This window comes from Asterias rubens, chromosome 1 (assembly GCF_902459465.1).
Source record: "Asterias rubens chromosome 1, eAstRub1.3, whole genome shotgun sequence".
Lineage (NCBI taxonomy): Eukaryota > Metazoa > Echinodermata > Asteroidea > Forcipulatida > Asteriidae > Asterias > Asterias rubens.
Window position 1 is genome coordinate 7,513,067 of NC_047062.1, and position 13,658 is coordinate 7,526,724.

General features: G+C 38.7%; 2 protein-coding genes across 5 annotated transcripts in view; one reads left to right on the forward strand and one right to left on the reverse strand.

Annotated features, from left to right (window-relative positions):
* Nucleotides 1-7,726: 7,726 nt before the first annotated feature.
* LOC117295607 (choline transporter-like protein 4) lies at nt 7,727-9,925 on the reverse strand. Its single transcript, XM_033778315.1, has one exon. It carries the CDS (start codon nt 9,923-9,925, stop codon nt 7,727-7,729), a length of 2,199 nt encoding a protein of 732 aa, XP_033634206.1.
* Nucleotides 9,926-11,756: 1,831 nt separating this feature from the next.
* The window catches only part of LOC117288475 (phosphofurin acidic cluster sorting protein 1-like), an 82,275-nt gene continuing 80,373 nt past the window's right edge, over nt 11,757-13,658 (forward strand). For 3 of the 4 annotated variants that reach the window (XM_033769356.1, XM_033769378.1, XM_033769363.1), the window contains exon 1: nt 11,757-12,239. In XM_033769356.1, the coding sequence (XP_033625247.1) occupies nt 12,118-12,239 (122 nt within the window). In that variant the 5' untranslated portion in view covers nt 11,757-12,117. The remainder of the gene's footprint in view (nt 12,240-13,658) is intronic. The other variant, XM_033769371.1, reaches the window with a different exon arrangement.

Sequence of the window (13,658 nt, forward strand, 5' to 3'; positions counted from 1 at the left end):
CAGCAACAACAACAACAACAACAACAACAACAACAACAACAACAACAACAACAACAACAACATTAACAACAACAACAACAACAACAACAACAACAACAACAACAACAACAACATTAAAAATAACAAAAACGACAACAACAACAACAACACACCAACAACAAAACTAAAATGTCTGGTTACGCAATTTTGCCTGGAGAAATAATTTTGAATTACAGGTTGTTTTTGGATCTCGTCTCGGCTCTAAACAGATATAGCATGACTTTATGCATTCTTAAGTTCAACGACCAAGTGGTTAGTGGAAGATTGACACTAAACATCGACAAACTCAAATTTTCTAAATTAGGAACTCGGAGTACAGCCAACCTTGGTATGATGCCCAAACTTGTAAAATCCACTCAAGAACACACCGAAATTGAAGGCACTTTTTCTTGTGGTGGGTTTTTATCTGTACAAAATGCTTTTAAAATATGACCACATGTACTTAAGTTTGTTCTAAAAGTGAAAACAAAAAGATTGCAACTTTTATAATGTACAAAATAACAATTAGAAAAAATATATAATTTATTTTATTAGTCATTGTTGGTGATTTCTAATTCAGTTGTATGACCGCCAAATCTGCCGCCGAAAGTAAAACTAACTTTGGAAATTGATGCCAATCTAATTTTATTGATAATTTCCCTCAATAACACTTCACGTTTAATTGACTGTGACGTTTGTTGACTCAGGACCAGGACGCGGGGGGGGGGGGGGGGGGGTGTATAGGTCAGTTACTCCCCGTTCATGATGCACAAATGACGGCAGTGAATACCTCGGTGTTTCTGTCGCTTTAATTAGTCAACGTGGTAGGGGAAATTAGGAGAAGAATGTTTTTGAAGCGGAGAGCGTAGACCCTTTTCACCCTTATGTCCAGATGAGTAAACAAATTGTATATTTCTGGCCTTCGAATGTTGTTAAAGTTGTTGCCATATTATTATTATTATAAGTCTTTGATGTTTTACTTAAATTTTATTTGAAGGGGGACCTGGACACGATTGGAAATTGTCAAAGACCAGTCTTCTCACTTTGCGTATCTTAACATATTCATAACATAACAAACCTGTGAAAATTTGAGCTCAATTAGTCGTCGAAGTTGCGAGATAATAATGAAAGGAAAAATACCCTTGTCACACGAACTTGCTCTCAGATCAGATGCTTGATTTCGAGACCTCAAAAACAAATTCTGAGGTCTCGAAATCAAATTCATTGAAAATTACTTCTTTCTCGTAAACAACGTTACTTCAGAGGGAGCCGTTTCTCACGATTTGTTATACTATCAACCTTTTCCCATTACTCGTCACCAAGTAAGGTTTATGCTATTAATTTTGTTGAGTAACTATCAATAGTGTCCACTGCCTTTAAAATATATGAGTTCTTCACAAGTATGACACACCTTTTTGATGAATTCAATATAGCCTATATAGGAAAAGCTGGACTTCAGAAGATTTTTGTCCTTGTTACCAACTGCACATACGCATGTGTTGCGAGCCAAAGATGCTGATACTGGTGGATTTTGTTCTCTGGTATCAAATGAACTGACAACAAGGAACACTCAATTAAAACCTTGCTATACTGTCTTCAGTATATCCTTTTTATGCCGACAGAGGGCGTTGTTAATACAAAAGTTTATTAGCAGAAACGTCACTTGTCAATTTTGTTTTGCTGTCTGTGACGGGTTATTTTTTCAAATCGTTTCGATAAACTTCATAACATTTTGTTTGTTCGTGTTGCTTTGAATAGGGGTAAGGGTTGTTATGCTATTTATCACGTGTGAATTTAATACACTTTTGTACTCTTTTTGTGAACTTTTATACACTAATTCTTTTATCTGTAAATTTGGATTGTAAATCGTAGTTATTGATATATTGTTATAACGATAGTCTATTGTAAATTGGATAAATTGCTTAGATCGAGCAGGATTATATTTGATTAGCCTTGTTGGTAATTTTAATAAGGGTAACTTGGCAGTCTTGTGGTCGATTTCGCAAAGATTGATCTTAATTCCAAATCAATCTTAATTGCTAAGCAATGTGATGAATCTTTAGTGCTTTATGAAATCGACCCCAGCTCCCAATAATATTTCAGCTCGAAAAGTTAAATGACCTGGGCCTATAATTTCGTAGAGCTGCATAAGTAGAAATACTGGCTAAAATCTCTGCTTAATAGCAACAATGAGCAGGATACTATGGGGCGCCATTTGTCACTTATATTGTTTAGCACTTTAAGATGTAAAATTTGTTAACATCTAGTTGATATAAACCATGGCAAAACCATGAGTTAAAAGTGCTAAAGCACCCATCGATACCATTCATAAACTGTATAGGCATATGACATGCTATTTTGGCTGGTACCTTTTTCTGTTCAATTATAATTTTGTTTTGCGTAGCGTTTTGTACAGGTCTATGAAAACCATGGGCCCGCTGTACATGAGAGTAGCGTTATTTTGTTCCCAGAGAAGATGGAATTCTCTTGCAGTTTCTAAGTTTACTTTGAGTACGTTTAGAAAAGCAGTTAATTGAATAGCTTATTGCAGGCCATTAGAAGTAACGCGGCGCATCGGTGGCTGAACATTGAATACTAAGAATAAACGTAATACAAATGTTGATGTAATTTCATTCTTTATAATAGGGTAATACGTTTTGTTGACTGCTTTAAAACGTTTCAATATAAAATAGACGTCTGTTTTGATATTATGTGACCTCAGAATAACCAATAAATATCGAACTCTGTGATTATAAGAATTGACTGTGTCGATGAATTCAGTACAGACTGAGGCCATTATTTTCCCACCCCCCATACTCGAGTAAGACTACGGGCGATTCAATTAATACAGCCTCGGTTAGATAATTCTTTTTTGCCCCATTTTATCTCTTTCTCATCTGAAGTATGTTGATTGACACAACACACCAACTTTTTAAACGAAGACAATGACGAAATTTCAGTTTCAACCGAGGGAGGAACACCTCAAAGTGGGAAACCCATGCAGTCAGGTGGGACCGGAAAAAACCCTGTTTAAGGCTTGGTCTGGTATCCCAGTGAAATCTGACCGCCGGAGATGTCCCCCGTGGGAAACTAACATGGGCTCAATGAGGATTATTCACAAGAGGGCGCTACCAGTAGCTTGTTTGTACACTGTGTACGCCGGGGGGGGGGGAGGTCTCCTTTCATACCTGGAATAGAACCGGGATCCACAAAAGTGAAAGGCAGCAAAGTAATAAACCTTGTGGGTAGAGCTACGGGTAGGGGAGCACACGCGTGGCCTGAACGGGAGAGGGCAATTTTTCAAAAACATAATGATCATAATGATTATGATGCGACTAAAACTGTGACCATTATCACACATTCTCCCAAATTGTGCTTTAAAACCGCAGTTTGTATACTGACCTAGTTGCTCATTCTATTTAAAACCTATGTGACTGTGTTATTTAAAATAAAAACTTCTCAAATAAATCAATAAGCTTGGAAACGGGAACTTGAAATCTAAAACAGTCATGACCAACTTTATTGGATAACTATAGAGGGCGCTCTTAAAATATTGCACTCTGTCGTTTAGCGACATGGCAGGGATTGTATTCGTATATGGTCAGTACCCAAACTCAATTGAGTACACATAATTATGACTAGGGATGTGGCTGCTGAAAACCCCCACAATATTAGAACCATCCGAACTACCATGGTAGCAACCATCACACCTCACAAAGGTTCCAACAGGTTTGTGCACGAATCATGGACTCCCGTTATGAAGTGATATTTGGATACATGATACTTTAAAATGGGTACCTTGTCCTGCTTAACATAATTTTGTTGTGCTTAACTACTTTTGCCCTGCCTAAGCAGCTCTATAAAAATTGGGACCTAATTTAGTTAGTGTTAAATTTCCAACCATCTAGTGTACCTGGAACTTAAAGTTGTACCTTTTTTCAAAAAGAGTTGTTCTTTGCGACAATTTGATCAGTAACAATACCTATATGTGTATAGAGGGTGTTCCTGTAATATATTATGAGTTGTGTACACAAAGCAATATATAACTCTTTTCCAAAGTCCCACACCTCTGCCCCTCTTGCCATTGGCCATGCCGAACATTGATTGCTAGCCGATAAGCTTATTATGCCCCTGCAGTTGGTGAAGCTACCAAAGGTAGGGGCGTACTATTTCTGACATTTCATTCTGTGTGCGTGTATACATAAGCCCTATAGGACTCTTTCTCTGTACACAGATACAGCGAAACTGTAGTACAATACAAAAGTGTAAGGCCGCCAGGGCTAGCATTCACTGGACTTTGTTAATTATAATTTACCATCTTTTATTTACAGTAGGTTATTGTTTAAACCGGATCTACCACAAATATTACGGGATTAGTTGTTTGTTGACGACGGTCATAAAGTTTAATCAACAATCTGTTTCCATGGTAGAAACAGTTGTATCTGTAAACAGCCTTATAAAACATTCATTAACTGATTGCTAACATCCCAGGCAACACACAAAGGACCTCTTATCACTCTATAAATCGTTCAAGATTCTCTATCAAGTGTTTACTCTGTTTGTCAAGTCATCATAACTTTATAAACCGGTGCCCAGTTCAAAAAGGTGTTTAGCAGAATGGTATTTGGTAAACTGTCTACTAAGCAGACAATTGGCATGGAACCAGTCACAAGCAGTGTGTCTTACACGGTGTTTTGTCTGGTAACCTGCAATATTTACTGCTGTGCTATGCATTTTTGTGCTTACAGGCTTCGTAAGAGTCTGGTTCCTGGGCCATATTTGGTTATGCTGTTAAGCACAAAATTCTGCTTCGAAAATGTTATTTTCCCTGCTACTGAACAAGAAAAGAGTGGGTTACCGGTCACAGTAGTGTGAACTGTATTTCTGCTGGTGACCTGTGAACTAAGCAATACTTAATTTATGCTTACAGGCTCTCTTACCCCATGGGCCAGGGAATTGATGTTTATATTAACAACTGCAGATGGGCCACCAACTGTTTTGATTCATAATTTGTTTTACTATTGAATGTTTTTTTTTTCTTTCTTCTAATTTGGCACTCTACCTAGCTACCGAACTTACAGCCCTTTGTTTGGTCTCACCATTTTTTCAATATCTGTATTTGAGTGTTTTTCTTTTTAACTACAATGACAACATGCCAGGCAAGCACAGACACAAATTTGCGTTTTTGTATTGTCATAATTTCCCTTTAAACAGGTTTTAAAGTAATTGAAGAGTATATTGACATGTTTTAGCAGATTGAAATAAAACTTTATTAATTTAAAAAATACTTCAGAAATGCGGTTTTAACTGTTAATGGCTAATTTAATCTAATATATAATATATTACATTTCGTGGAATAATGCAAGCAATGTTTAAGTTTAATAGCTGTTAGTTTAAACAACTCGAAGCGTTTTGGTTAACGATTAGGCTCGTTCCCTTTGGAAATAAAACAATAATTATTTAAACACTTCAGAAACGCGGCTCGAATTGTTGTTTTAGTCAATAACGTTGAACAACCAAAATATCACCTCGACATATCTTGCGTTGTTGAAAAACTGTGTTATACACATTATAGGCCTATGCATGTATGCGGGTTTCCTTTTTAACTAAAGATACTTTTGACTTATACCAGCACTATTATTTTGACTTATACCAGCACTATTTAAATATAGCAATGCCCGAAAATTCAAATACATACAAAAAGTTTTTAAGTTGTTTTCGTTCAAATGATGAAAGATTGCCGACATAACAGTTTGAAATTTTGTTAATTTAATTTGTGTTGAAAAAAATCTGGAAGTCATTTGCCATTATTATCAGTAAACGTATACTAAAAAGTACTTTGCATTGTTGACAGGATCAAAAATACATAATTTGGAGTGGATATCAATGTACGAAAATAGATGCATGTTTTATCAAGAATATTAAAAGCTATTGATCACAAACCTTTTCCCTCCCCAATTTTCTCTAAAAGAAAACACTTTGGTTCAATTACATTTTAAAGTTTTGTATAGCATTTTTTTTCTCGGCATAAATATAAAGTATGTTAAAAAAAACGGAAGTGATTTTTGTCTTACAATATCGTGTCGGCGGATTGCTCATTAGCCAATAAGTATGTTTTGGGGTTGAACAAAGAAACATTTACTAAGTGGGACTCGAACCAACGAACTCCGTATTAACGTGCCGGCGCTCTACCAACTGAGCTGTCTAGCCCTATGTTGGCGGTCTCCTTAAATTATTGTCAATATCTTTGTCCCCTAGATAGCTCAGTTGGTAGAGCGCCGGCACGTTTATGAGGTCGTATAGGTTCGTGTCCCACTCTAGTAATTTTTTCTTTGTTCAACCCACAAAATCATTTAAACATTTACCCAGTCAGTTTCCCTGGTGGTTTTATATTGATACAAATTGTCAAACATGTCACCGGCCATAAGGGAACACGTTGCCTTGGATCGGACGAGTTTGTCTTTGAAAAAGTGTTTGTAACTGTTTTTTTTTTTATAAAATGCATATGGGTAGAAAGATGTTGTAAAAGTAGAATACAATGGTCCACACAAACATGCCTGAAAATTGCACGGTTTTCCTTCAACCTCGTCGACTAACACGGTCGGCCATTTATGGGAGTCAAATTTATGACTCCCATAAATGGCCGACCGTGTTAGTTCGCACAGTAAAAGGAAAACCACGCAATTTCGAGGCAAACTTGTGTGGACCATTGTATTCTACTTTTAAAACATCTTTCCAACCATATGCATTTTATAAAAAACGGTTACAAACGCTTTTTATGGACCAACTCGTCCGATCCAAGGCAACGTGTTCCTTTAAGATTTCCAGCCTCAAAGGTGTTTCACTAAATTTCAGTAAACGTTAATGAACCACCGTCAGTAAAAAGACTTGCCTTACTGATAGGCTGGTCAATACACTTATAAGCAGAGTCTTTCAATTATATTTTTTAGCATAATGTTTTGTAATATTTACAACAATTAAAGGCAATGGACACTAAGTAATTATTCAAAACAATTTGTTAGCATAAAACTTAATTGATAACGAGCAATGAATAGCTGTTGGTAGTATAAAACACTGCGATAAACGGTCCCTCTGAATTAAGTAGTTTTTGAGAAAGATGTAATTTCTCACTCAAATAGTAAATGACTTTGGTTGTGCTATTCTATTATGCATCTGAAAGCAAACAAAATTCGTGAAACAATGGTGTTTTTTGTTTCATTATTATTTCATGCAGTTGAGATACACCAAGTGAAGAAGTGTGGTCTTTGACAATAACCAATAGTGTCCAGTGTCTCATCATGTATTACTATTCTAAGGTAATTGTGTGTTTGTGTACTCGGCTGGAAGATGTAATTCTATAACTTGCCAAACTCTTAATTTCATCATCATCAATAAGTTGTTGCAACCGAGATCCAGATCGCAACGTCATGCCATAAGACTGTGTTTACTCCTCGTCATGTTTGGAAAGTCCTCAATTTTCAAATTAAACCACTCTTGTCACTATCTATCATTTTCTTGCCCTATCACAAAAACTTCACTTCTTTTAAATGTTTGAAACTAATGTAACACCTCTCAATAATAGCCAGCCATTTCTTTTCACATATGTTTTCCCTTCATTTTGGAATATTTGAGACTAAGAGAACAAGTGGAGGTGGTTTATAAATTGTTTCTGCTTCACTTCGGTACAAGTTATTCTGTTCTTCCATTTTTACTGCGCGTTTTCTTGCATTTCATGATCTCTTTCTTTCTTCTTCGCCTTCTTGGGTTTCTTATTCTTCTTACCAAGTACAGCCATAAGACTCTTCGACATGAAGTAAGGCTTCTCCTCGGATCCATCATGGCGCTCCAGATCTTCAAGGAAGCACAAGAATAACGTGTCCACTCCCATGTCGTACACGGCAAAGAAGACAGCTGCAATGACGTAAGAGAAAACACCGATTACCACTATGGGTGCCCAGATGTAATTCAGAGGTGGTATAGGAATGAGAGGATTTGAGTCCCATGTGAAGTAGTAAAACGCACCCACAGTGACGCCCAAGGTAATGGTCAATTTGAAGATGAACAGCAAGAAACTTGTAATGCTATTCAAGACGGCAGCGCGCAGGATGTTCCTCATGAGGAGGAAGAAGGCATCCTTGGCAGCCGCACAGAACGAGCGGCCGTATATAGCGATCTCGATGTAGGCATTGCGGTTGATGTACCGGATGAACTTCTCAAGACACCAGAAAAGACAATGGCAGCAGCATAAGATGAAGCGGGAGATGCAGTTATCCAAACTAGAGCCTTTCAGCTTCTTTTCCACGTACTCCAGAATGATACGGATGAACTGGACGATGGTGACAATGAGAGAGCCGAATGCCAGGGAACCAAGGTGGTATCGTATGGCCCGCCAGAGGGAGCTGGCAATGGCCACAGCAGGGATGTCATTCGGCTTGGAGAAAGCCCAATAGTAAGAGGCAAATGCCCCAGCTAAAATCATCTCCCCCAATGCTATGATAAAGTTAACCATCCATAACAGGGCAAACACCATGTACAACTGTAAGTACAGTTTGTAATCTGGGATGTCATAACTGACAAACTGGCATTTTGCCGGTGAGTTCAGCGTACTGTTGAATCCCGATATGTCACAAGCTGTCCCATTCGTGACATCTGACCCGAGTGGAGCGTCGACAACTGTATAACTTGCCTCGCCAATCGATGCTAAAAATACAAAAACGAAAGCCCAAAAGACGGCGAATGTGATCTGGAGAATGAATGGCAAGATGGGACCAAAGATGGTAGATGGCATCATGCCCATGGCTCGGCTTGCCTCCTCGATTACTGCCGTGGCGAGTCGAATGCGGTTGAAAAGCACCAAGATGATCAGGATGAGTATGCCACCGATCACGCTTAAGATGATGGCGAAGACGAGCCAGATGACTGAAGATTCGAGGTAGCATTCCGGGTCGAGATAGTTAAAAGTGGCGTCTCCAAAGTCACCACATTTGGATTGGTCTCTGTATTGAAAATATCGCGTGTAGGTAAAGTAATTTCCAAATGCAAGGAGACCAACGAAGGCTACAAGCACCGCCCAGACGATGAACGTCGCCAACCATTGCATGAGTACAAGAAGAAAGAAACAGAGAAGCATTGTTCCTCCTAGAGCTGCTAAGATGTAAGGCCATGTTTTCAAGAAGTCGTCAACAAGGTTCTCAATTTGTTCGATGCCGTACACGAAACTAACCAACTTCCCCAAAGTGTCCACTTGTTCGTTGGTTGTGTTGCGCCCGTTTTCTGTCTGTCCGTTTTCGTCTGCAAAGGTAATGGGGAGACACCGTCCAGCGAACGGTTGGCTCGGTACGTAGTAGACGGCACACAATTCCTTAGTCGCTAACTCCAAGATTTTACTAATGTCGTTACCAACATACGCTTTCGGATCAATGTCATATCGACAGATGAGCTTATCCCAGTCCACAGTATAAAGATCCACTACTTCCAGTAAAGAAAATGTGGTATTAGGGCATGACTTGACACATACTTGCGGGGTTGGGCAGCTGAGGGATATCAGGACGGTAGACGAAAGGCATGACAGCAAGTCGAAGTAGAAAGCGTAGGGTTTGGTCTGTACGGTATCACTCACCCCGCACAACTGCCCCTGGTAGTCGGATGGATACAACAAAGTATCTGGATTTCCATACGAAAAGGCGAAATAGGCGACCACTCCAATGCCGGCCAAGAAGGCCAGAAATATCACGCAGCAAATGACATCGGTGCAGCTTCGTTTGTGGATGGGTCCTTTGAACGTTGGGTCGTGTCGGCGTGGTTTCCCGTAATTCTTCCCTTTACGCTCTTCCTCTAAGTCGTCGTCAGGTCTGTCAATGTTCTCCACTGAGGATGTTTTCTTTGTTTTCTTAGATCCGAGACCCATGTTGTTGTTTTTCAACTTCAAACTCGAGACAATTCGTGACTACTGATTTGATGGGCTGTAACCCTCTGTGATGACACACTTTTTAATGCGAGATACGGACGACAGTTTGTCCTGCTGCTGTGAGCCGGACTTGAATGTGACTGCTTCGCCGAAACCGTCTAGCCTTTTTTTTTTTTTTTTTTTTTTCTCCAAAATAATGCACCAAATGCATTCCAGAATGACTGTCCCCTAAATAATGCAGATACACGTCAATCCAGTAATACCTTTAGCCGGATTCAGATAATGGCTTCGCTGAAACCATGGAGGAATACACCGAAACAATAATCTAGTTGTTTGTTTGTTCTTTTTTCTACAACAGATGTATCAAGCCGTAGTCTGCGGCCGGGAATGACGGGTCCACACACCATGTTTGATGTCGGGTTAAAAATTAACTACAGTGGACATGCTTTAAAGGCACTGGACACCTTTGGTATTGTCAAAGACCAGTTTTCTCACTTGGTGTATCTCAACATTTTTGCATATAACAACAAACCTGTGAAAATGTTGACTCAATTTGGCGTCGAAGTTGCGCGAAAGGAAGAAATACTACCCTTGGCGCACAAGTTTTATGCTTCAGATGCCTTGAGTGAGACCTCAGATGAGATATCTTATTCAAATCCAATATTTTAGCGAGAAATTACTTTGTTCTTTCTCAAAAACGTTACTGGAGGGAGCCGTTTCTCACAATGTTTCAAATTATCAACAGCTCTCCATTGCTCATAAATATACCAAGTAAGTTTGAATGCTAACAATAATGAGTAGTTCCAAATAGTTTCCAGTGCCTTTAAATACACGGGCGGTTTTTCTCAGAGCGACTTGCAATGCAGTACGACTACACATAATGACCTTTGGATACAAGTTTGACAATTAAAAACTGGTCAGAGGTTGAGGAGCAAAGCCTTTATGTAAGTAAATAGGCCTACATGAAGTATGGACATAACATTATAACTGATAAAAATATGTAGACTGCTAGTCTTAATAATTACTTGATATAGGCCTAGGCGTTTGTGTATAATAATTGTGCCTGTATATTTTATGCGACAAATTTAATTCAGAATTTAACGTAGCCCGAGAATGGAGCTTTACAGTCCATACCAATTTTGTGTTGCGTGAGGATTAGGTCTATCTTGTATTTTGTGCTTGGAGTCGAATTTAGTGGATTGATCGGGGATATTACCCCCAATAACTCACTTCAGCACCGGATTTATAACCTCTGTCAGTTACTCTCTTAAACTGCATCAAAATTGATTTTTATTTTTGTTTACGTATTATTTTACTTAGAGTCACTTGCTACTGCAGTTACAGTGCAAATCATACTAACGTCACGAAGTAGGCACAAGTGACCCCCCCCCCCCCCCACCCTCGTATCTGCTCCATCTTATCACTCGTTGCTCATTGGATCTAGGACCATAATGGTTTCATGATGATTGGACGAATATTTTATAAGCCAAAAGCCAGGGATCATCACCACTAAGAAGAAGTAAAACACAACAAAGTATTGTATTTAAAAGGGATGATCAAACAGTGAGCGTACATTCTCAGACGAGGTATTACACTGATAATACAAAGTGTTTAGATCTTGATTGGCCGATCATTGGTTTGTATCAGGTATGCTTACTAGTTTCAAACTCTCTCACAAGCATTGTTCTTCCTCATTCATGTCATTTATTTTGAATCTAGCGCCCTCTGTTGGTGAAATTTAGTCTGACCACCGCCTCGGATCCTATCGTTGTTTAATAAGGAAAAATAAGAAGGAAGCTGGTACCGCCCCCAGTCTCCGCTCACAATTACATGAAAAACATAAACAATTTTGGCAGTGTTCAGTTATTCGAAGATGTCATGCTGTGCTGGAGTGATTTGAGATATTGTTTATAAATGACAGCCATTAATTGGGCTGTACATTTTGTCTTTGTGATATACACCACAAGCAGCTGTTTTTTTATTTATTTCAGCCCAGTGCTCCAGTCGTCTAAATTGCCGGGGTATTCCATCCCAAACAAGTGACGCCGAGCTTTGCTTTGGAGGTCCCAAGTCAACATGCTGATTCCGTGAGAGCAGGCTCTCCGTGGATTTACCCACCCAGTTCTTTGGCCTCGCTCGGTGCATGCCGTGAATTACTTACTGTCGACCGCGACACTTACTGACGTGCAATCATGGCGGAGAAATCTTCAGGAAGGGCGTACGCTTCTTCAACATCACCGGGTAACAAACCTGTACCCATGAAGTTGTTTTCTACGTGGGAAGTTGAAAGAACTGCTCCTAACTGTATTGCAAGGTAGGCACAACAAAAAACAACATCACTCTGTCTGGCTCTGCTGTCTTCTGTGTAATAATCGAATTTTTACAATTATATTTAGATTTATTTTTGACAGGAGTAGTGACAGTGTCATGCATGTCAAATGTCATAATATGTCAAAGGACCTCTTTTACGGACGAATAAAAAGCAACATAATTTGATATGTTTTGGGACATTTTGAAAATTTTAACAATTTTTTATAGTTTTCTGTTCTGTCGTCGTCTGTGTCGATTGTCAGTTGTCTGCGATAACAAAACCCTCCTCCCTATGGCGAAGCCGGAGGTTATTGCAACTATAGTTTGTTAGGATCATTTGCCATCTTTTCTTATTTTGACACAATGTTCGGTACAACTACAATACAAATACAATGCAAACTAGTTGCGATAATGTAACCCTCCTCCCGACGGCAGCAGGAGGGTTACGTTGTCGCGGCTAAGTGCAAACCAACTTTAACAATGCAAAATAGTTTGCTGTAGTAAGATGTAATCTTGTTTTTAAATGGCATGTATGCAGTAGTATGCTACAATTTAAACAAGGTACTTTCCAATTCTACCCCCATTCGTGTAGTACTACTTCTTGTTTTGTGAGACGTTAGCTGAACGAACCGCACAGTTCTTATTTTTCTAGGAGAAGGTTGTTGAGATGAGTGCCTTGATTGACAGGATGACCTTTAAATTTAACATAAAGCGAAACACATCCGATCCTGTCTGTTTGTTTGTTAATATTGTTAATATTGTTTAGATGGTCTTCCCATCAAGGGAATTCAACAAAGCTCCCACAATCGGATGTACAATGTACATTTAAGTAAACGCCGAGCTAGCAACAGCCAATCTGTCAGAGTCTCGCATACAAATATTGGTTTAGTTAATGTTTATGAGATCATAAATTAATAAATTCAACAAATTGTGATACAGCACTATTTTCTAGAAAATTGCCTAAGGCCTATGTGTCCGAATTCAAACACACAACAACCTTGTGATTACAAGTCCTGCAGACTTGACCATGGATCAGTATTTGAGGTCATTTAGTCTTCAGGGTATCTCTTAAAATTACTTTTATAGTAACTTAATAGTTTGATTTATTGGACCTACCCACACATCCTTTTAAATAGTCAGCTCTCTAGCAAAGTCTTGATTTTTCCCTGTTTTTGGACAGGTGTTTTTGAAATCTTTGCCTCCGTATAAGTTTGATATTGAGAGTTTCTAAAATAAATTTCCAAACCCCCAGATAAAACATGAGGTTATAAATAACAATGTAAGAATAGTTCCTTACACCATAGTCATTTGTTGTCATGCACTCATTTTCTGGATACAATAACCACTTAAAGACATTTATAACTAGTAGTACTGTAGGTACTGTCATTGCTCCATGGTTCTTTACTGTCAGTAGTCGTCTACT

Excerpts from the sequence above, each read along its gene's own strand:
- LOC117295607 (XM_033778315.1), bottom strand. The coding sequence starts at position 9,925 with ATGGGTCTCGGATCTAAGAAAACAAAGAAAACATCCTCAGTGGAGAAC.